General features: G+C 43.4%; 1 protein-coding gene across 1 annotated transcript in view; it reads right to left on the minus strand.

Annotated features, from left to right (window-relative positions):
* tmtc2b (transmembrane O-mannosyltransferase targeting cadherins 2b) overlaps positions 1-22,380 on the minus strand; it is a 110,508-nt gene that overhangs the window by 11,343 nt on the left and 76,785 nt on the right. Inside the window, exons 6-10 of the mRNA XM_061036693.1 lie at positions 21,522-21,706; positions 19,368-19,446; positions 15,539-15,660; positions 7,399-7,480; positions 4,884-4,998 (exon numbers count right to left, since the gene is read on the minus strand). Of these exons, the coding sequence (XP_060892676.1) occupies positions 4,884-4,998; positions 7,399-7,480; positions 15,539-15,660; positions 19,368-19,446; positions 21,522-21,706 (583 nt within the window). The remainder of the gene's footprint in view (positions 1-4,883; positions 4,999-7,398; positions 7,481-15,538; positions 15,661-19,367; positions 19,447-21,521; positions 21,707-22,380) is intronic.

Below are 22,380 nucleotides of genomic sequence, written 5' to 3' on the forward strand. Positions count from 1 at the left end.
CGGCAAACTGTTTCCCCTCCCCCTCTGTTTTCTAAACTTCATGTTTGTTGTGAATATCTTATACATACATTTTAGGATAGATTACGTAGTATTACTGTCTGTATTGTTTTGTTTCTTCATAATAAAAAAGCCTAAAATAAACTAATCCTGGAACAAGTAGCCCTGTTTAGTTTGATTGAGGAGAATACATGCAAGAGGAAATTGACCCCCGGGCAGACGATCTATGTGTGTTGGCCCGACTTTGAGAAATTTGACTAAGCACTAAACATAAACGTACCAACTGAAAGAAACCAGGACAGCAGAGTAGATGTCACAGATGCACCAAAAACAACCGAATACGTCAAACTGACAAAAAAGCACTTAGGGCAGATGGCTTGTCGGCATGGGTCCCTGGAACCAAAAATACTGGAAGTTCCTGAGGGCATAAAACCTGCAGTCAAAGCAGGAATGCCCTATATTAAAATAATGATTCTTCTTCTTATCTCCTTCCACAACCCCCCGCTCTGCCTACTGTTATGCTCAGACCTGTGGCTCCTCTGTGACGGGACCCTTCCTGTTATTAAAAGTCACCTTTATGGCCTGCAGCTGCATGCTTTACACTGATGGTAACAATCGTCTCAGTGCAAACTGTTTAACTCTGACGAAGTCAAGGGCAGGGTCGACGGCGGCTGGCTGCGGAGCCCCTTAAGTCGTAATGATCAAAGGAAGAGGGCTCTTTGGAGCCACAGTTTCATTTAGGCTGTCGCAGTCTATTAAGGGATCATCATCGACATGGGTCCACATGAAAGGAAGAGCTCAATGGATGCAGGGCCAATGTAAACACAGAGTATTACTGTTTGGTTTGAGAGACACTGTCTTATGTGTTGGTTTGGATCTATATTCTTAAATCAATGAATAGTAAACTTTAGTTACATATAACGTGGTCAAGTTTGTCAGTGAAAGTCAACAAAGAAAATGAAGAGGAAAGATCCGTCTAGAGGAGAGAAAAAGGAAACAGGAAAAAAGAGGAAAAGGAGTCAGCGTCGGGCAGACATGAGGGTGGTGAACGCTGGTTGGAGGGGCCCCCAACTGATTCTCTTTGGGCACCAAGAGACTCCAGAATCAGGACTTGAACCCCGATCCTCTGGTTCCCAACACACGTCCCTACAGACTGAGATACTGCCGTCCATTGTAAAAGTAATATTAGTTATAATAGTTTAAATGGAAGAGAGCAGCTCTATGTACATCTTTGTCTTAGCTAAATGCTAATGTCAGAATGCTAACAGGCTCACAATGACAACAAGATGTATTTTAAGCTAATATATTGCTTACAATGTTAGCAGGCTTAGTTGTTAACATGCTTACATTAGCTCATTATCGGACAGTTATCCCACATGTTTTGCACGGACATCCTTCAGATACAGAAGAACATGCCACTGCTCTTTATTTTTTCTTTTAGCACAACTGAGGTTTTCCAGCTCTCGTCCAAAAAAGCATTTTACATTCCTAAGGCGACCCAGACACAGACTCGTGTTGCCGAATTTGTCCGGAGATTATAAATGTGGGTTTACTGTCCAACCACAACTCCATGTTTGTTTGCCAGCAAAATATTTAGAAAGCACGACCTTCCGGTGAAAAAACAAGGCACAGATCTAATTCTATAATATCATTATCACATTTACAAACACATTATCAGAGCAGAGCTGGAGAGCTGCCACACCACCGCTGGAGGGAGGGGCGGCAGGACCTCCGAGGGCCGTCTGACTGTGGGTTCCCAGACAAACCAGGCCAAGTATGTGAACCACCGGCTGGGTCTAAACCCGAGGAACAGTGAATGTGAGGCAAAAAAAAGAGCACAGGAAGAACAAGAAGGAGACGGATGAGGGAAATAAAAATGGGAAAACAATCCCCAGAGGAGGAGAGAATATTTCAAATCAGCAAGTCAACCACTGATCTTTGTACGTGGACATCTTGTTGTCTGGAGATGCTTTATTAACCCCAGACGTGCACAAATCACAGCACTGACAGTTCAGCTTGCAAGCATGACATTGTTGGATACTAATGACTAAAAGAACAAATTGCATTCTCAGCAACAGCCACATACTTATGCTTAAACCACAGCCGCCCCATCCGTCTTCAGAACAGAATTGTGTTTTTGCAAAGCAATATTCTCTCTTTTATAACGCTACGCTGCACACAGACGTCTTCCCCGTTGGGGAGCGCTGGATGTGCAGCACATCCCAATGTGACTTCTATTTTTTAACCTCTATTACCATTATAAGGTTATCAATTTTAAAGAATTTGTACGGTTTTAAAAAATTGGAACCGAGAAATATATCCACAAATTGGCATATCTAACATTGTGACATGCTCAGTTATGAACTAAGGGATCTTTCAGGTGCAGTGTATTACCTCGTGATAGGAAACATGTGGTTTGAATGGGAATCTATCAGAGGAACTATGCGCTTTAGCGTGTTTCCAGGAGACTTGTTTTCTCCTGGCTGTCGGTGGATTATAAACAACATAAATGTCGCTGATATTTAACACCTTAAAGGAAAGTAAAACTGATTAAACAGCCTTTCCTGTCCTACATTCACACTATAAATCAGTAAAAAGGAAAAGATTCCTTTAAAAGGAAGTAGACGGAAATTATTAGTTTGGAAGCAAAGTGGTCAAAAACCATCAGCCCAAGAGAGCAATAAAAGACATTTGAACATTTGAGAGCATCTTCCTCTCCTTTAAATCGCTTCCTTTACTCCTGCGTAGAATCACTTGGTCGCCTCCTACCGAGGACCTTTCCACGTCTGCTTCCAAGACAAACATATAAAGAACCTGAGCTGTGGAGGAGTGAGACCCCATGCCAAGCAGACGGAGAAAAGTTCAGAATGAGCGCCGCACGAAGCCCCCATTGGCTGCCAGAGGTCTGGACCCTGGAAGAGGCGCTCTGTGCCAGAAGCTGCTGGTGGTGAAGAACCTGCGGGATCAGACGGCCAGGAGGAGGAGCTCTGCGTAAAGCAGCTGGGTGCACATATTAAATATTTCCTCACCAAATAAATATCGTTGAGTTATGACTTTCTAAGGAGAGAGTGAAGTCAAACTCCCTTTTAGGTTTGTTGTTCTTAGCTCGGTATTCACACTGACGGGACGTACTCAGAGGCTCACACGTGTTTCATACTTGTTTTTGTTTTTCTACATGATCATCTCCCTCTCTAACTGTTAGCCCTGCCACCACCTGGAGGAGGAGAGACCTACCCAGTTCCACGCCATGACTTCCCACATCAGAGAACAAGAACTGAACTGGGCTGCACTGGACTAGTGGTTAGTCTACACGCCCTATCATGTACAGACGCTACAGTCCTAAAGCAGGCAGCCCTGGTTATAATCCATGTCATTCCCATCTCTCTCTCTCTCCCTGATTTATCACTCTATCCACTGACCCATCTCTCTAATTATAAAGTCATAAAAAGCTTTTTTTAAGATATGGGCTTAAGAGTCTTCATATTAAAGAGACTGAGAAAATGTTTACCCCTCATGTGACGATCACTGTTACAAATGTACCTCCAAGCACCTCTAAAGGCTACGGTATACGGATATGGGCGGAGCTTCCTGTTTCTGTTCATTGCGTTCATTTAGAATACAGAACAAAAGTTGCAACAATAGAGGGCAGCGTGGAGCAGTGTATTCAAGCCAGACAAGCACAACACAACGTAGAAGGATACTTTGGAAACTTGCAGAACATTTCTCAGGAACGGTTGTCTTAGTTGGTCTGGAACTATAAACATAAATGTGATGTTACCTCGACCAGGGAGAGAGACAACCACAGCAGATCAGCTGTGTGGGGATCGGACAGAGTGAAGTGCAAACGTTCAGAAAATCAGTCTGAATCTCCAGATTTGTCCAACAGAGAACGTTTTTCCTGACTGGCTTGTATCTTTAAACTGTTTTAATGACGTGACGGTAGCACATGTGTAGGACTTGTTCTTGGCTTCAGGCACAAAATCCTCCTGGAGTCTCCAACCCAACAAGTAATTTTTCTGTTTTTGAAAAGCTTTGACCAACAACTTATTACAAGGTGTTAATTATTGGCTGTTCTAGGGACCTGGCTGTTTCCCCCCTGCTTCCAGTATTAAACAAACTACTTCAATTACCTGCTGGCTTTCGCATCATGAAAGCAGCATTGATTTTCTCACGTTACTAATGGTGAGAAAGAGAATCAAGATATTTCCCTCTAAAAAAAAACTCTTTACAGAACAACATCCTCTCAGCAGAGAGCAGCAACAGGAAAAGCCTGTGTTGCCTAAGATGTCTTAAAAGAAGGAAATCTTCACTCTGGGTCGTACTGTAAAAATGTGTAGGTTTATTCAGTTAGCGGGGCGGCATACTGTAAGCTGGCACATGGCTGTATTTACTAATTTCCACTCATGGCTCGTGTTCAGAAACACAACAGCTTGTGGGCTGCTAAAGCTCTGCCGCTCAGGCTCATCAGCTCAAGCGAGCACTGATTTGGAGGCAGACTTTCAAACACGAGCCAGAGCCGACAGAGCGAGAGAGTGAGACAGAGAAGGGAGGGAGGCAAAGAGAGAGTGAGAGAGAGCATATGAAGATGCATAGCTGCACAGCATGCTAAGACAAACCAGCAGCTCTGGGGCTGGCACTGCAGCGAGAGAGGAGGATTACAAAGAACAGCCAAGTAAATCACAGCAGCTGAGGAGTAGCGTAAGCCGGTGGATAAACCCTGCAGACAGTAGAGCTCATACTCTACTCAGCCATGGAAAACTGCAGCCCACCCATCTCCTCCACGAACAAATGCAATATATATTCAGTGAGATTGGGCATCAGCTGGGGGCTGGGGAAACCATCACATGTAAAGTAAAGTACAGGAATAATTCCATTCACTCACTCACCTGAGCATGTGTGCTGCACTGAACACCACGTCAAACTCCCCGCTGTCGAGGCGTGCGGCTTTCTCTGCCATCTCTGCAGCTTCCAGCAGCCGCGACTCTTCCAACAAAAACTGACCTGTGAGGGCGGGAGAGAACAGCAGCTCTATTAAAACGCTGAGGGGATCCCCGCTGAGCTGCCGAGGGATACACAGTCTTTGAGTGTTGCCTTTGGCCCGAGAGGAGGGTCGGCCTCGTCTGGCCCTGAAATAATCTCCCGAAACACGAGATATCAGTGCAACATACCATCATCTTTGGCAATCTCTCAGACTCATTTGTTCAGATTAGCAAACTTTGATGGATCTGCCTCTTTTAAAAAATGAAAATGTTTTTTCTCACAAGCGGTTTGCGTCTCATTTTCGGGCGCGGCTGTGTTGGCGGTTCACCTCAGTGGACCTCCTGGATGAGAGGGAGCACTGACGAGGCCATGAACTAAGGGCGGACCCCTCGGTAAGGGCCAGGTTTGGAGAGGAATGAATTCCCTGTTGACCTTGGTTAGCCCCGCCGCTGAACCAGGATGCTGAACCACTATATGAACCTAAGCATGTTTTTCTTAATAACTGTGGATGAAACTGAAGCTGTGAGTAAAAGCCTGAGGGGAGAGACGTGTGTAAAGTGAGAGCTCAGAATTAAAGAGTGTTAAATAGCTGCAGGGTACAAACACCTCTGCAGCTATGGAGGGTTTTATAATATATAAATAAAAAAGGTCTATGAGTTATAAAGGAAAGACAGCCTCTGGGTTTATTATTCCATTGCCTTTCCATATTTCAATATGTGACATACACCATAAAATCAGAATATAAAGCGCACAACTGTCTAAGACACCGTCTGATTTTTTGGGTCTCCCGGAGGTGAAAAAGGTTCAAACCGTCTTCTTGTGTGATGAGTTCCTTTGTGTTCAACAAAGTCCACAAAGTTCAGCATCTGTGCAGCTCTTTCTCTACCTTCTGTTTTCACTGTGTGGAGTTTCCGGTACGTTTTGAGATCTTCAGACGGACTGAAAAGGTAGAACCAATCCTCCTAGCCTGATCTGATCTTTTTTTCAAGGTTTAATAATGATTTAGTGATTTGATTGACATTTTTAAATACCCAAGTACCTCACAATTCAATATGATCCTTCATTCAAAAAGGTACAAGAGACACTGAGATCGGCCAGCAGCAGTGAGTATGTTATACATGTTCCTCTCTGGTAGAAAAGGAGTGCAAAGAAGATTCTTTTACATTCTGAAATCTGGCACAGTTAAAGCCTGATTTATACGTCTGCATGTGGACTCTACGTCACATGTTTGTGTAATCCCCAATTTCCACATACTCTAAATACGTGCAATTTCAAAATAAAACACAATATACAGACTCACGAAGTTGTCATGTGATGTGTGTACAGCTGATCATGGCTGCGTTCTGCTGAGCACACATTCCAGACATGGATCCAGTGGGGCAGGGCGTGCATCACCGACTGAGCAAAACCGTGGCGCTGACCGACCACGGCGCGTAAGGAGTATGTTGAAATTGGGGGTAAAACTCTGGTACCTTTGCAGAAGGCTGCATACTGAGCCTAAAAGATGTTACTACACATCGAAATAAACAACAGCCCTGTGATTGGTCAGCTGGGTAGCGTCGTATTTCCTACATTCACAACATTTCCAGTATCCCATCCATTTTTTTAATTCTGCAGAAGAAAGAACGCTAATTGCGGTCAAATCAACTTCTTCTCAATATTTCTCAGCTCCAACTCCAAAATATTACGCTCTGTTTCAGTTGCCATGGTTTCCTGTACCAAAACAAGCAAGAGAATGTGGTAGAACCACAAACTGGGGATTTAGAAATCATAACCTGGATGCCTCACCTCATATCAATCAATATCCTGTTCTCGGTCTCTGCAATGACACTCTTCACTTATTTCCATCGATACTCTTCATCTGCTCTTTACAGAGTCATTAACCTTTACATGTGACAACCTGGACAAACTGTACGTCAAGAAAACACCGGAGTCTACCTTTAACCTGCAGTATTGATCGCTCTAAATGTCACATACTGTACAGGCTGCTGCAGTGATAGCGAGCGGACACATCGGTTCATCATGAGAAGCTTCAGAGGGATGAAGTGATCAACTCGTCAGCTTATACTCCGTCTCACTGTGACAGCGTTGAGAGGTCATGTGTGATTCACACGGGAATAAGAAAAGATGAGGGATGCTGAAATTGTCACGTTCCATGTTTTCATCAATTGAAAGGGAACAATGTGAGGAAATCATCCTCTCTGCTGCACGTACAGAGCGACACCATAGATGAGTTGAAGAAAGGGTCAGAAAAGTTTGTTGTCCCAACAGCCTCCCCGAACCTCTCAGTTCCTGCCTTTGTGCAACATTCGCGGCTAATACGAGCTCGATCGCCAAAATATTATGAGTGAGGATTCAAGAGTCAAGTCAGGAAATGTCACATTTAAAAAAGTTTTTTGGAATTTGAAAGAGTGTACTCACCATAATGCATGTAACAGTTGCCTTTAGTGGGATCCAGTTGGATGGCCTTCAGGAAGTACCTCTCTGCTTCTGCTTTCTGGCCCTGAGGGAGACGGATTAAACACAGAGGAATTATTGTTTCAACCGCTCCTCAAAACGACTCATTATAAAAACACCACACTCAGCTCAAGGGCCAAAATACCTCGGAGTAAAGCTAATGTCCCTCTGCAAACCGCAGGCCTACTTTAACAATAAATCTTCATAAACAGACATGAAACACACGGACCACCAGTGTTTTTCTTTCAAGCTCGAGTGTCGTCCCGTCCGTGGACACGTTGTCATGCTTGGCACAACCGGCACACAGGGCAAAGGCACATTCATTACACACTTTTATCTGTGCAATAACACTTCCAGAGCAGAACCGCAGGTTTGCAGGGTGTGTGGCCTGACCACTGTGCAACAAGAGAGAGAGGGAGAGAGAGAGAGAGAGAGAGAGAGAGAGGGAGAAGTGGAGCTGGAGGGAGGAGTGGAAAGAGACAGGATGACAGAGAAACTGTGAGCTTCATCATTTATCTTAAGTTGTATTTAGCTCGACATAAGCATGCACAGGTGCACAGTGCTCACACACACAGGGCCTGATTCACAGAAGCATCCTGCAGCTTTTGCACTCACTAAACTTGAGTCAAACCGACACCGTCTATTTCACAAAACACACACACAAAGGGTTAAATGCATCCCTAACTGGGCCGCAGAGCAAACAGCGCCTCTGTGCACCGTTGCAGTTTGCATTTAATTAAATGAACCTCTATGCAATCTATTGGGGGATGATTTTCCATTTTCTATGCAAATCAACCTTGTTGCAAAAAGAATCAGGATTACAAACAGAGACGCTCTCAGTCACACGGAGCTGGAGTGAGCTGAGTATTTATTAGAGATGTCATACGCAAACTTTCCAGAGATCAGGAGAACAACTCGGCCTCTGCATGACTTCAAAGATAAATTATCTTAAAATAAAGTCAGTAAATATGACCTTGACTATCACCATTATAACCGCAGATGAAATCAGAACGGGACTGTCAGCAGCTCGATCTGGAGGATCTGGAGTGGTTACACACAACGAGAATGTAAGTGCTGTTTTAGTTTGGTCCAATCAGGGAGGACACTTTGTATTAATGGTGACACTGATGTTTTTCGGGGCCTGTCTTACAACGTTTCCCTTCACTCATAGAAATAACTTGAATCACCTGCATGAAATCTCAGCTCCTCTCAGAGTGAAGATGCAAAACAAGAGCAAACTGCACAGAGCAGGACAACCTGTCGGGTGTGTTTGTGTCTGAACATTTTCAGTGCGTTATGTTTGTGAAAAAGACCTTGAGACGGAGCAGAAAGAAGCAGCAAATGATGTGCACATTTTTGGAGATACTAGCAGCCCCAGTCTATAATTAGTGGATCAGGCCGTCCGGTTTTTATCAGTGTGGAGTGTTTTTTTTTTAAGCCTGCAGAGAGATAAATGAATCAGTGATGGAAAGGTGAGCAGAGCATGATGAGGACAAGGATCACTGAAGCCCTGTGGACCTCCACAGCTCCCTCAGGTCCTTTAGACAGTGACACGTAACCAATCACAGCTCACACAGAAACGAGCAGCTGGCCAATAGATGTGCCAGCTGGGACTCTTGACACATCTCTGCACTCAGTTGGGCACCAGATGTCATCTCTTTAACAATTAACAATGGGCACTCAGCTGTACGAGCTGATGTTTTTTTGCTGCATTAACAATGCCACCATTAGTGTAGTGTTTAATTAAAGACAATGTTTTTACATGAATAATGGATGACCTGGAGTCGCACCAAGGTTATGACGGCATGAGGTAAAGTGTCAACTGATCAGAAAAGGTCAAAAAAATTAAACAAAGATCGTTTAAGCCAGGAAAAACAATGTTCACAAAATCAGCAAAGACTTCCGTTTATTCAAGCAGAGGAACGGGCTCCAGTCCAAACAGTACAGAGCTGCATTAATGACTGTTTACTCAGTCAGACGCACACATTTAGAGAGTTGAAGATTCAATAAATACATCATTTCTACTGTAAATATCGGAGCGGCGTTTCCTTACATGCTGCAGAAAATCAAGCCTGTGCTCAGTATGTTTGATGGAGCGGATGGTGCCAAGGAATGATCCCAGCAGCTTCAGCATGAACAGCATCATCTCTGTGTTTTTATACACGTATTCACAGATGTAGGAATGTACACGTTTAAAGGGCCAGCTGCTGTTATAATCACAAAGACCTGCGTGTGTTTGTGAAAACCTCAGAGTTCAACTGAAGCACAATGAGTTGAAATAATGGAGGATTTGGATGACAGCATGTGTGAAGACCTTAAAAAAGAAAGGTAACAAGAAGCTCATTCCTCATTACTCGTCTGAGAGGAAATGTTGTTAGAGTTCTTATTAATCCCCCGGAAAGCAATTTGTTACACCACTTGTTATATTAATACTCTGTTCAACCTCCTTGAAGCGGAAACTGAATTCACTTTCATCTTCAAATGTCTGGATTAAAACTCATTTAGTTTACCTTCATGTCTCGATGAACAACCGAGAAACACACCAGCACTGACGCTCAATTTACCTGCTTTTCCTCTGCGACCTTAAAGGTCACATATTCTCCTCTTCAACAAGTTTAAATAAGTCTCAGAGCACCCCAAAACATATGTGTGAAGTTTCTTGTTCTAAATCCACTCTGATCCTGTATTTGATCATGTCTATAAACCCCTCTATTTCAGCCCTGCTCAGAACAGGCTGTTTCTGTGTCTGTACCTTTAAATATGTAAATGAGCTGTGTCTGACCACGCCCCCTCTCTGGAAGGGAGGGGGCGTGAGCACACATTTACTGAAAAGTGGAGCAGAGAAAAGACGGAGAGGGTGGACTTTTCTCATAATTGGGGGGTTTGTAGACGGACTAGAGACACATATTAGAGTTAGAGAAACATGGTGGAGTGGATTTTACAGAATATGTGACCTTTAAATCATGGCAACCGTACATGAGTCAACACAGAAAAAAGAGGGAAACTGGGCACTCCAAACATGACAAATGTAAAACTGAGGAATGAAATACTTAAAAAGCCTTTAATATTATGGCGCAATCATTCAAAAAGCCAACAAACATTTGTGCCCAACACTTCTTTTACATTTCCTCATCTCCTTTGACCACATTGAGCAACATTTTCACCATATGTGAGGCAGCTTTTCAACCACTTATTATTTCAAGTATTTCCAACACTGACAGGGAGAGATCATGTTTCTTTCTATCAAATATCTTTGTGTTCAGGGGAGGTTTCTTCTGGTTCCAAACATTTTCAGTGTTCAGATCAGGTTTGGTTTTTTGTCAAATGTTATTTACCTCAAATTGTTTTTTCTTTCTTTCTCTCTGAGTGTTGCACTCTCCTTCATCCACATGTGTTCTGTGTTGCAACAGGAGATGCATTGTGTGGTGGGAAGAGGGGAATCAGAATAAAGCCAATGTGTTGCACATGCCTGACAGGAAAACCAGAAAAGTTCCTCACTGACTCTCTTTATCTCACTTTTAGGTGCAGATCTCCAGCGTGTGCTAACAAATCTTCAACTGTGCTAGCTGCTCTGTGACGCAGCGCTTTGTGACAGGTATTAGTTGAATCCACAAACATGAGGGTCAGAGGAACCCAGAGCCAGCTTCTTTACTGTCTCTCAGTTTCCACATGTTTTGACAGGACTGTACTCTTTGTTGGATTAAATGCCCCTCCAAAGAAATGATAAAAGACGTAAATAACAAAACGCCAATGGTCCTTCCAAACACACATTTCATTAACTGTATCCACGTCTCATTCTAGCCTGCTCATTGTGTCGATATCTCATCCTCCCTTTGTCACACACATGCTGAGCTTATTGGTGCATGCTTCAAATCGTTCAATCTGCTGAAAAGCATCAGATAAGCTGCAGATGTAGCTCCGCTCTGTGGACGCTGAGGTGATTATGGATGCAGCCTGCTTTACATTAGCAGAGGAAATGACAAGAAGATGACTGAATCCAATAAAAGCATCAAGGCGGCCGTGTCCATCTCTGACCCGTGGTGTGTACCGAGAGCCTGAAACACATCCTGATCCCCCTGGGGGAGTCTGCTGAGGTGTGGAGGGGTCAGTGTGATGGGGGGGAGGGCGATACTGATCTGTTTTATTAACTCTCTCTTCCTCCTCTTTTTCATCCTTCCCTCATCCACAAATCACAGCCGCCCTCTGCTCTGTGCGCCTCAGCTACCAGCTCAGCGCCATCTCTCCCTCCTCTCACCTGTCTCTGACCCCGACGGCAAAACCTTATCTCACAGTCTCCGCACCTCTCCTGCAGGGATCTGAACCTCAAATCCCCTGACACTATCTGAAGCGTCTTCAGCACTCACAGCGGTGCAACAGGAGAGAGGGTGAGAGAGGCTGCTTAACTTTCACACACTGGTTTTAATCATGCTTTAATATCGCCGTCATCAAAAACAGGAGCCATAGCCACAACTTGAAGAGCATACATTGAAAGCTATCCTTTCCAGAATCTAGTTTACAGCACATTTCAATTTCAAATCTTTTCTCACTTCTCATTTTTCTTGTGTATAAAAGAGGCTTAGGAGGATAGAGTGGCTCTAAACTGTCCTCCTCTGATGGCATTATTTCCCCTCAAAGGATCATGGGAGCTCTAAAACCCCCTCTATCATCCATCATGGTCAGAGCTCAACAGATATGCATCCCTGCAGGTTTGATCTCCACTCTCCTGCAGAATCAATAACACTGTCTTAAATAAAATGAGCTTCAGTTCACAGCCCACTGATTTCCTCCCCGAGTCTGAACACTGTCCTGTACAGATTTGTGTTCTTCCCCACAGACTCTCCTCGCTGACACAGTTTGCTTTTCAGATTTTTTTTCCAGTGGCTTTTGTACATCGGGGACTTCATGTCAGCTCCACCAGCATGTTTTAACGAAGGACGCAGCAGAACTATTTTCTACACTGACCGTCGATCAGAGGGTTGAATCAGTTTGGTTCAGAGCTCCATGGAGACACACAAGCGACCTGCAGCTGCAGGAATGCTTGACAGAGTTTGCTCTGGCGGTCTTATTGAGCCACAAGCACAAAACAACATGCAGAAATGTACAGGTAAATACAGACTAATGAGAGAGTTTCAGATGAAAAGCGATTATCAAAACATACTTTCATCGCCTTCCTGATTTGACTTAAATTTTACTTTACATTTTCTTTCACGTTGGATTTATTTTAAATTGTCAATTCAGAAGTTTCTTTTTGCACCTCTTTGTGTTTTCCTCTTTTTTTTTCTTTCATGTTTCATACCCTACAGGCTGCACTAACTATCACAGGTAGCTCTAAAGAACACAAGATGTGCCCAAACTTTAACGTACACCACTGTCAGTTCTACATAAGTTAGTGTCTTGCCCGAGGACACATCGGATTGAACCCCAGACCTTTTGGTTGTGAGACGACCGACTGTACCACTGAGCCACAGCTGCAGAAAAGATAAAGCATGAATGAAGGTAGATGGTAGAAAGATCAGTAGCTTCATATTGATCTTTTATTGAACATATTTTATTAAATTCCTTTTGGCATTAACAGAAAGAAGGGAAATATAACTTGTGTAAAAAATGTTTAAACATGCTGAAAAAGATGCTTTTTATTCGGTCAGTCTGAACTAATGATGCTCCAGTAAGATTCTTTCAAACTCATTAGTAATGAAACACAATATAAAGTTATTAAAGATAAGGAAATCACTTGTTTTTGTTTCCAAAAGGTGAGGCCTCTCTGAGATTATTATTCATCAGGACTCAGACTCAGACGGGGTCAGCTGGGTAGACGGCCTCCACCCTTCTTTTGACCCTCCGTCACTCTCTTTTCTAATTTGTTTATTTCTCTTGTGACCATCCTTTTTCAGCGATTACTAATCCTCCCTGCCGCCTTGACTCCAAGCACGTCTATCTCGCTGCAATCTGTAACGGATGACGGCGTGACCCGACCACATGACCACCACGTCGTAAACTCGAGACTCTGGAAACTGCTCCGGCCCCCCGAGACCGCCCCACACAGACGCCTGTTTCTTTGGCTCTTCTAACCCCAGATCAGCTGTGTGACCCGGAGAGGATGTTATCTCTGCTGTCCTGGAAAATGCTCCACTTATTTCTTTACAGTGTTTTGAGATTTTAAATTCTTTACACTGCAGAGCAACATAACATGCATGCTCCTGATCAGAAGTTGTGAAATAACTTTTTGTTGAGCTACTTATTACGACCTAGTAGAAAGTTCCATTGGCAGAAAAAGGGCAGCGAGGACAAAAGTTTGGATCGAGCAGTCTTATTCCGAGTGTCCTGAGAGACACAACATTACTGCCTGCTCTCGTCCGTCTCTCAGGCTCCCTCTCTGCCGATCGCTCCCTGCTCTCTGCCTAACCCACACACTATTGATTAACTGTAGAGACTGCAGGAGAACATTACGACCATCAGTAAAAAGCCGGAGAGAGCCGATGAAAGCCAGCGGTGATGAAAGGGGGTGCAATAAAGAGCGAGTGAAAAGCAGTGAGGGAGTACAGGTAGAGAATGAGAAGAGGTTAGAGAAGCAAAAAGTTAGTCGACACAAGGTCAGACACAGAGGAGGCAGCAGGAGAAAGGTTACCTACTCATCCATTAATGATTCATATCAGACCGCGTTAAGGAGTGTTACTATCAGGCTCTTTACAACCTGAATCCAGACCTTTGAATTATAAAAGCTCATATAGTGACTCCTAAAAGCCATTTGGATCAAAGTATTCCTTCTTGTTTGGATCCACAAAGATGTTCTGCTGCAGAGTGTTTTCTCTCAGTTGACGGTTCTATTCTGTATTTTGGTATATTTTTCCATATGCTGTGGGCCCCGGACTAATGTGGCATATTGATGTGCGATTCTTTTCAGATTTTTTTCGTTCTTTCCTTGTTGTACATGCCATTATGTCGATTTCTCCTGATGTTTACAGTCATGCAATTCAAGTTATTCTAATCCTCTGGTTACTGCAGGTTTATTTCTGCTGGAGTTTTAACATGAATGTCTTGCATAGTTTATTTTGTATATATATTTGTCAGGTGACCTCGGGGGTTGTATAAATGTGGAGGTGTGTCTACAAACGTTACATGTGGTGATTTGTCTGTTTAATATAATTGAATTTAATTGGAGCAGCTTCTGGTGTGCGGACTCAGTATTTTTCTCTCTGCTGCAAAGTAAAAAAACAAAGGAGCATTCAGTGTCTCACTTATGTTACAGTTGTAGTTATTATCATTGATTTCCCATCAGAATAAACTAGTAATGAACTTGTTTAAGTATATATGTTGGTATGAAGTCAGCTGAGGTATTTAAACTATGTGAAAGATATGTGCAGATCATCATCACACTGATTATAATTATCACTCAAAGCTTAACAACTTGAGCTCTTTTAAAGGGAGAAATAAAAAGGCTAACACCTGCAGCAGTCGTATGTAGTTTGTTAAATTATATTAGATTAGAAAAATAATAAAAAATAATCTGCATAAGTTTACAGTGAGTTTAAAAGATAAGTATCATAAATATGTCGTAGTTTCCAACATCACAGGTCTGAATCAAGAAAAAATGTGTCTAACCTTTTAGACCTTCACTTTTTAAAATCTACTTCCTCCTGATATATTACATAATCTACCACATGCCAGCACAACCAAAACAGTATTTCCACCTTCAACAGAACCAGGTTTCATTATTGGAAGCTAGCAAGTTACTGATACTACCTACCCTCCCACATGGCCCCTTCTGCCCCCCCCCCCCCCACGACTCAACCATGTAGAGTGAAGGGCCCCCAGAGCCAGGACATCATCGGGGTTGTCAAGTGAGAACCTCCCTTCACTGATTAGTACCACGACACCTCAGCAAGACTTGACAGTGAGCTCCAGTGTCCCAGACCCCCTCCCACTCCTCCATGCTAGCTCTCACTGCCCACCACACCCACATGTAGAACTTCTTTATCTTACCTACCTACAACCTAAACAGCATCGCCCCCTCCTCCAGGTAGTGACAACTCTGACACTACTTTCCTACCACATGGCCTCTCAAGCCCCCCTAAGTAAGACCCAGGCGGGATAACACCGGTCTTACCGTCATAGCCAGCAGCTTTCCGTAGGTCAGGTGTGCAGGGATGTGGTCCGGCTTGGCTCTCAGAGACTCTCTGTACCAGTGTTCAGCTTCAGGCAGCTTGCTCAGTCTGATGTAGGCCTCTCCTGGGGGAGCAGAGGGGGGGTCGAGTCAGGGGTTAAAGAGGTTACACATCTTCTCATTTTTGCAGCTGCATGATGATTCAGAACAGCTCTCTTTCCAGAGGGACACAAGACACCCTCACGTTGTCTGTGCATGATGTTTTTTGGACACCTACGAGGATGCAAATGTGAATTTTCACACTGCATGAAATAATCTGTAAGAATTCAACATTTCAAAAACACTCTGGCCTCCTTCTCCACCAGATCCGACCCTCCACCCGCTCACACCTGAAACAACAATAACCTCCCTCTCACAGCCGTCCGATAACACTCGTATTATTGCAGGAATCTGACCACATGAGCAGGTTATTGGACGCGACACAGTTCAAGTCAACATTAGAACATGCAGACGGGAAGAGCCTGGATGTATCACGGTTGTTAAAATCTCACCAGAACTTTTTTTTATCAGGGTTTAGATTTCAAATGAGAGGACAAGTTGTTTGGATTAAAGTGGCATGAGAATTTAATTCAGCAAGGATTTAAACTAATCACTCCCCCCGATCAGAAGCTGTGATAAGCAGCAGGTGAACGACACATAATCACAACTCAGGGACGTTTTTATGACACGAGATAAGAGTGTAAAAGAAACCTCTGGAAACATGCATGTCAGGAATTATTTAAAACTCTATGATGAAACACTGAAAGCTCCAGACTCAACATGTTTCCCCTGAGACGTAAAGTAATACAGACCAATATATATTCAAGATATTATCAATCAGTGCAGCCTTATGTTTCTCATTCAAGAGTTGGAAATCCAAAATAAATCAGCTACATAATCAGAAAGGTCCCTGTCGACAGCTAACATCAAACATGCAAAAAGTCAAGCTGAGAGAGTTTCTAAAGTGTCCAGTGATGCCAAATAGAAATATTATTTTCAAAGGGTCAAAGTTTGACACGAGTCAGGAACAGAACAGGTCGTTTAAAAGTCAGGGCTTGAGTTTTAGATTTATCAATCATCAATGTGTAGAAACATGAAATACCCTGAGCGGACATACCTCTATACATTTCATCTTTATCTGTATATACCATATACATCAGTACATTTCTGTTGTTTTCTCAAGATTTTGACTCATTAATCTCTTGATCAAGGCGTGATGACATTGGTTTTTCCTGTTCTTAAAGGTCCAATCAGTAAGATGTGTAGTGAGTGAAATGATAAAGTGACCTTACTGTATGATCAGACATTAAGGAAACATGCTATGTTGAAGTGCTGGCTTCTCTGACAACAATGCAGCAGCCAGTATGTCCTCCTTCTAACTTTAGATTCTGCTCCTGAATGCTCTGGATTTGTTTGGACCAGAGGAGGTAGGTGGTTTTAAGGCGCCCCCACACGGCCGTTTTGGACGCCCCTCAGTTTGTCAGGTCAACAGGTGTTGCAGCGATGGAAGCGGGCAAGAGAAGTGGTTCAGATAGAAGTGATTGTACCTGACCTAAAAAGCCTCTGCATGTTTCTAATAAGCTCCACGAGCAGAAACGTGCTCAAACTAGGATCAATATTGGAGATGCTTTTGAAAAATGGAGAGAGGTTAGAACACAGAAAGGTTTACAGACCGATGCAGAGCTGGATAAACACTGAAGCTTCAGTATCTACCACATGGTGACCTGCGTGAGCATCGGCTCTAGAGAGGAGGGGGCATGGAGGGAGACAGTTTTATGGACTGCAGTACCCATTTTAAACAATAGGTGTCAGAATTAAATGTTGCTCCTTAAAGAACTGCAGACAAATAACGGCTAAAATTAACTTTTAAAGTTGTTACGTTGAGAAAACGAGACATACAAGTCAAGAATCCTAAAACATTTTCTCGTCCTACTGGGAAAACATCGTTAAATAAAATGCATTGATGCATATCGGCTTAGATTTCAGATATTTCCCACGAGCCACTCAGCATGAAAATATATCCAAATAAAAAGTTCGAAGGTCTGTTTTGACGTGAACTTTTTCTTCGCTGATGGATTTAAAAGCAGCTAGAATACTTGTCTGGCCTTCCTGGCAGCAGACCTCGGCATGAGGTTTGCACAAACATCAACGTGCAATTAGAAGTGACGTCGAATCCAAGGAGCTGAAAAGCGTCTCCTCGGAGTGGAACATTCCTCGGCCCACCAGAGAGTGTTGGAGCGAGACCAGCAGGGTGCAGATAACCACCCAGGCCTGCCTCTGATGAAAGCCTGTGCTCCACGCCATCTGACTAACAGCACGAGAGCGGCACAGGGACTGAAAGTGGAAACCTGTCCGAGCAGGTGTGCCAAGTGTGCAAATCGGTTCAGCAGGGACATAAAGCTAAGCTGCAGAAATCACAGATCTGTGGCTGAGTGGCTCCGCTACAGACGCAGAGCTGCTCCCGACACTGACTGAAGCTTTCATCAACATTTTGACATCATTCCAGACGCTCTGTCAAAGCCCATTTTGCTAACTCATAAGTAAACCTGTGGCATTACCAAGATTACAGACATCCCAGGTTTCCATGTGAGTGTGTGCGTATGAGTGTGAGTAGCTGCTTGTGTATGAGGGAGAAGGAAAGAAAGGAGACGGAGAAAAAAACTCAGTAAAAAAGCGAAGTGAAAGCAGCTCTAATGAGGCCGAGAGCAGCTGCTCTCCAGCTGTAATCCAACAAGCAGGGTTGTTCTTGTAGTAAAAAGCATATCAACTCTAATTAACGAGATATTGTAAACCTTACAGAAGTCTGCTCAAAACACTGTTTATCATTCCAGATGAGTTTTTCAAACCCTGACTTCACGGATATAACACATATAACCTGATATAACCGGATTTTAAAAGTTGTTTTTATGATTTTTTATCAGACATTTCTTTAAACACTTGTTGGAGTTTTGCTCTCCTTTAAAACTTTGCATCATGTCAGCCATGGCATGACATAAACTAAAGACTTCACAAAGATATCTTAACCTTGTGTTTATCTGAATCTTAATCTTAATCAGAGGTTTAGAGATTCACAACTGGTAACTGCTCATTTCCATAAAGTCCCTGTGAGCTGTGTTCAGTCAGCATCGTGGTTTTGTATCGTCAGACGGTCCTTGCCCTGCCCCTCTGGGTCCTTTTCTGGAAAATGAGTGCAGCTGAGCGCAGCCATGAGCTACAAGACCACGCAGGAATAAAGACAAAAACGTTCAAACAACATGTTGCTTTGTCTTTCTGAGGTAGCATTGTTGTTCATTTGGTTCCTGTTTTGACAGAATTTTGCTAAAGTCATGTAAAATAAGATGAGGAGTCTACTTGTACTACTTGGAGTTTCCTTTTCTGACTTCCTGTCTGGCTCGATCTATTCTGTCCAGCTTGACCCGTGCTTGCAGTCAAAAAAATGGCATCAAGCACTGGAGAGCAGCCCTCCCCTAGCCCAAAGTCTGAGATTTGAGTAAGTTTGAGTTTCTCCACATTCAAATCTAAAATTGTCAAACAGATAAAAGCTGTCTATCCTTTGTCCTTCATTACGTTTGGTTCAGATCAGAGGCTGCTGGTCCAGATAAAACACAACGTCTATTTGTTTAAAGTGACCTAGAAAACTTAGAAAAACAAAAGAAAATGCATGATGTATGGCAGCCATTTGTTCCACAATACTCCAGAAATAACCCCTAACCCCCCCAGGTCCACTGCCTGGGAGTATTCCTGGACTGAACATCAGCAGATATTATTCTTGAGAAACAAAAGCAGCTCTTACCCATCATGTTGTAGAGGCTCTGTGGTGCAAATTGTCTTGGCATTTTCTGTATTGCTTCTTTAAACACTGTGAGGGCCTCCTGTGAATGAAACAAACAGAGAGGGAAGGTGGGGGATGTTTGCATTAGTGAGCGTAGAGACCCTGCGAGAGAAACTCATTCCTCCCCTGCAGCCGGGGGCCCCCCAACACTGTGAATACACAGCGTGGAATCGGGGGTCGCTAGGAGGCTGGTTCATACAGAGTCGTGCTTAAAGGGTCTATCCTCAGTGTCACGGCTGTTAGGACGACTACAGCGGTGTCACATATTGACTCTGGCGTGGACACGAGTGAAGGTCCAGTGATTTACCTCAGAGTGTAGCAGCAAGGATGATCTGAAATGTTTTTTCTGAAGCAAATGTTGTGGTTAGAGGTTAGAGGAAGTGGGACGTTTCTCTTTCTGCAGCACGCCAACAATCTATGAGAGCCTTTATTGAATCTGCAGCGCCGCGGCTTCAGTCCTGATTGAATCAGCAGCGTCAGTGCTGCTGTATAATATAAATCTGCAGCATTGGAAACTCAGTGAGTTTAGCCAGCGCTGTAGGTCTTCAGGGGCATGAAAGAGAGGGAATGTGTTAGGAACAGCCTGAGGATAATCTGCACAAAAACACTGTGTCCCCTCTGACACCGGCACTTTTGGAACATGTCCATAAAGAGGTGAGTATTTTCTCAGCGTCCCCTAAAGGCTCTTTAGGGAACTGCCTGCCTTTAATCTCAATTCACCCTGTTGTTAAATTTTCCAGCATGTTCTCTTTGTACAGGAGTAATCTCTGAGCTGCCATGTTTGCAGTGTGGGTGTTTGAAGGACGGAATATGTTTGCAGACACACTTAAAAATGCACAAATATGAGCCAAAATATATACTCAATACACATGTGCATGTCATTGCAATTCAACAGAACAGCTCCTACATGAGATCATTTTTCACCAAAGGTGAACTCAACTGCTCTTTCAGGAACTATGTGGCCCATTGTTGTCAGCATTTACACAGCAGCCTGTCTGGGGCTTTAACACAGGCTATGTGCTTGAATGGATTTTCATCTCCATTACAACATGTGTACCTGCTTAAAGGTGAGTTTAAACTGATGTCTCGCTTGTCTTAAGTCCAAGATGATTAAAAGCACTCAAGGTCAAAGACGCGGCTGCAAAAACTGTAACTTCTAACGGTGTTGTTGAAAATGTCCGCTAATTGTAGCTCCACTAAAGCCAAGGTTACTCGACCATTTTCTTTAGAACATATTTTATTTCCAACACATCCTTCACAATAAAAGTCCCTGAATATAATGCTTTTAATTTGAAAGAGCCATATTAGAAAATATGTTGTTTTCCGCAGCAGCAACTTGCAGGAGAGAAACCAGACTTAAAGGTCCCTTATTATGCTTTTTCTGGTTTTATATGCTCTTTAGTGTGTTTTCCAAGTGTCCTGTGCATATTTAGGCACATCTATGTGCAAAAATTCAAAGTCCGTGGAAACGCGGCTTCTCCTACGTCCTCCTGTTAGCTGTAGGATTAGCTGCATGTAACGCTCGGTTCTAGCCCCCCTCGATAAAAATTTGTCAGTGTGAGATCTTGTCAGTGTGAGATCACTGATCTAAGCCCATTGGCTCGTTGTGGCAAGCCCTGCAGCTCATGTTGCAGGCCCATTAACTTCTGTAGCACGCCCACAATATGCCGTAGCCTGCGGTAGCACAGTAGTGCTAAAGTGCTAATGTTTATGCTCCCCTCGGAGCCAGTGGCTGCATTCCCAATATGGTAAAAGAGGCGGGACATTTGCAAGAACCGTGCTGAGCGACTGACCAATTACGGCAGAGCCGACAGGCCGACCAATCAGATCAGACTTGGCCCACGTGGGGACTCTGAACGTGGGCACTTCAGAGCCTTAGAGAGAGAGTCAGAAGCGAGCCGGTGCATGGAGCGGCAGTACATGAAAACAGACACTTTTTTCAAACTTTAGCTATTGTGAACATACTTTAGTAGGTACATAGATTAAATATATGAACCCCAAAAAGGGCATAATATGGGCTCTTTAAAACCACACATATCCAGTTACAAGCTACGACATAGTAAGGAGAGAACACAACATTTAAAAGTATACATGTATCTCTGAGCAGGCAGTTACCTCCTGGTGTCCCTGCTCGTGGAACAGTTTGCCCAGGTTGTACAGGCAGCTGGTGACGGAGCTCTTGTGTGCGTGGGGGTCCTTCAGATTCTCATCCGGGATATCAGCACAGGTCAGGAAGGTGCGCTTAGCTTCATCAAGGCGACCCTGATTCATTAGGATGATGCCTGTGTTCAAGTAGGCCGCTGTTAAGAGAGAGAAAACGTGGAAATGAATGTGGATTCAGATCAGAAGGTTTCACTGAGCCGTCACATAATTCTACTGAAGAGATGATCAGTGGTTCTTTGAGGTTTGAAAAATTAACCCCTGTGGGTCATTTTCATGCTTCACGCTATGATTTAGTTTAATATGGATCCTGTGTGTTTTACTTTTACTCGTTAAACTTTCTCTTGAGCGGACTCAGACAGAATCTAAGGATCGATGTGGAGCTGCAGAGTAATTAGTCTCTGCAGACCTTCCTATCTATACAATCAGACTGATGGAATAAATTAACCTGAGACAGCAGATGAACCTCGATAAGATGTTGAGGTCTCATCAAATCTGTCCTGCCGTCTCTCCTTTAAACGGGTCGTCTCTCACATTATTTTATTCCACATCCTCAGAGTCTTATCTGTCCCACATGATGATGCATTTCATTGTTCAAATCTGAACTTCTTTATATTTTTTGAAAGCAGAACCGATAAGAAAATCTACAGACGAACGAAAGAAAGAAAGTTTTCCAATTTCATCAGCTTTCTTAACTGATTTTAATTCTGCTTGAAATGTGACAGAAATCAATGGAGCTTTATCTCAAAGGGAGGATGGCTCTGCATGTTAATATAAATAAATAACCTCTGTGGTTTTCAAATTAGGCAGTGAG

Source organism: Labrus mixtus, chromosome 4, assembly GCF_963584025.1.
Source record: "Labrus mixtus chromosome 4, fLabMix1.1, whole genome shotgun sequence".
Classification (NCBI taxonomy): domain Eukaryota; kingdom Metazoa; phylum Chordata; class Actinopteri; order Labriformes; family Labridae; genus Labrus; species Labrus mixtus.